General features: G+C 67.1%; 1 protein-coding gene across 1 annotated transcript in view; it reads right to left on the reverse strand.

Annotated features, from left to right (window-relative positions):
* The window catches only part of LZTS2 (leucine zipper, putative tumor suppressor 2), a 2,608-nt gene extending 1,973 nt beyond the window's left edge, over nt 1-635 (reverse strand). The window contains exon 1 of the mRNA XM_010000159.1: nt 300-635. Coding sequence (XP_009998461.1) covers nt 300-635 — 336 coding nt within the window. The remainder of the gene's footprint in view (nt 1-299) is intronic.
* Nucleotides 636-756: the final 121 nt, after the last annotated feature.

Raw genomic sequence — 756 nt, forward strand, 5'->3', positions numbered from 1 at the left:
TGTATGGGGTGGTGGCAGTGGGGTGCCTTCAGCCCCAACACCTTTGCACCCAAAAGGAGACAAGGGTCAGCTGCTGCCTGCTCCAGTGCCTTCCATGGGGTGCCCTGGTGTGCTGCCTCCTGCATCCCTGGCACAAAGGAGGGGACATCAAGGGCACAGTGACCACCACACCCCCACAGACACCAAAAATGCAGCCAGGCAGCTCCAGTTCACACGCCTAAACTGACAGCCCTAGGGTGGCACAGAGAGCTAAGCCAAGACCCCAGCACCCACCCAGTCCACTCCCACCCCTGCCTCACCTCCTCCAGCTTGCCAGAGACAGGGACGAGCTTGGGGGGTGGCCCCTGGAGGTGACCGCTCGGGGCTCGGTCATCGTGGGGCTCATCTGAGTCACTGCAGGGGCTGATGGGAGAGGAAGCATCGAGCCAGTTGCTGCAGAAGCCCCCATTAGTGTAGGCATGGATGACGCTGGGCACAGTCGTGCAGGGGTCCTCAGGGTGTGGGGGGTCCCGGGGGGTGGCCCGGAGCAGCCCCTCCTGCTTGCGGAAGGAGGCGGTGGGGGCTCCCCCGTCGCAGGGCTGGCCAGCACGATCGTGGCGGGGCCGGCTGGGCAGGAGGCTGCCCACACTGCCCATGGTGGTGGGGGGCGAGCAACCAGTGGTGCAGAGCTGTGCAGCCCCCTCAACAGCTGCCTCCAGGGGCACCGGCAGTGTCTGCACGATGGCCCTGGCGGGGGGGGGCCCCGCCGGGGAGGGG

The sequence above is a fragment of the Chaetura pelagica genome, unplaced genomic scaffold (assembly GCF_000747805.2).
Source record: "Chaetura pelagica isolate M959 unplaced genomic scaffold, ChaPel_1.0 scaffold436, whole genome shotgun sequence".
Classification (NCBI taxonomy): Eukaryota; Metazoa; Chordata; class Aves; order Apodiformes; family Apodidae; genus Chaetura; species Chaetura pelagica.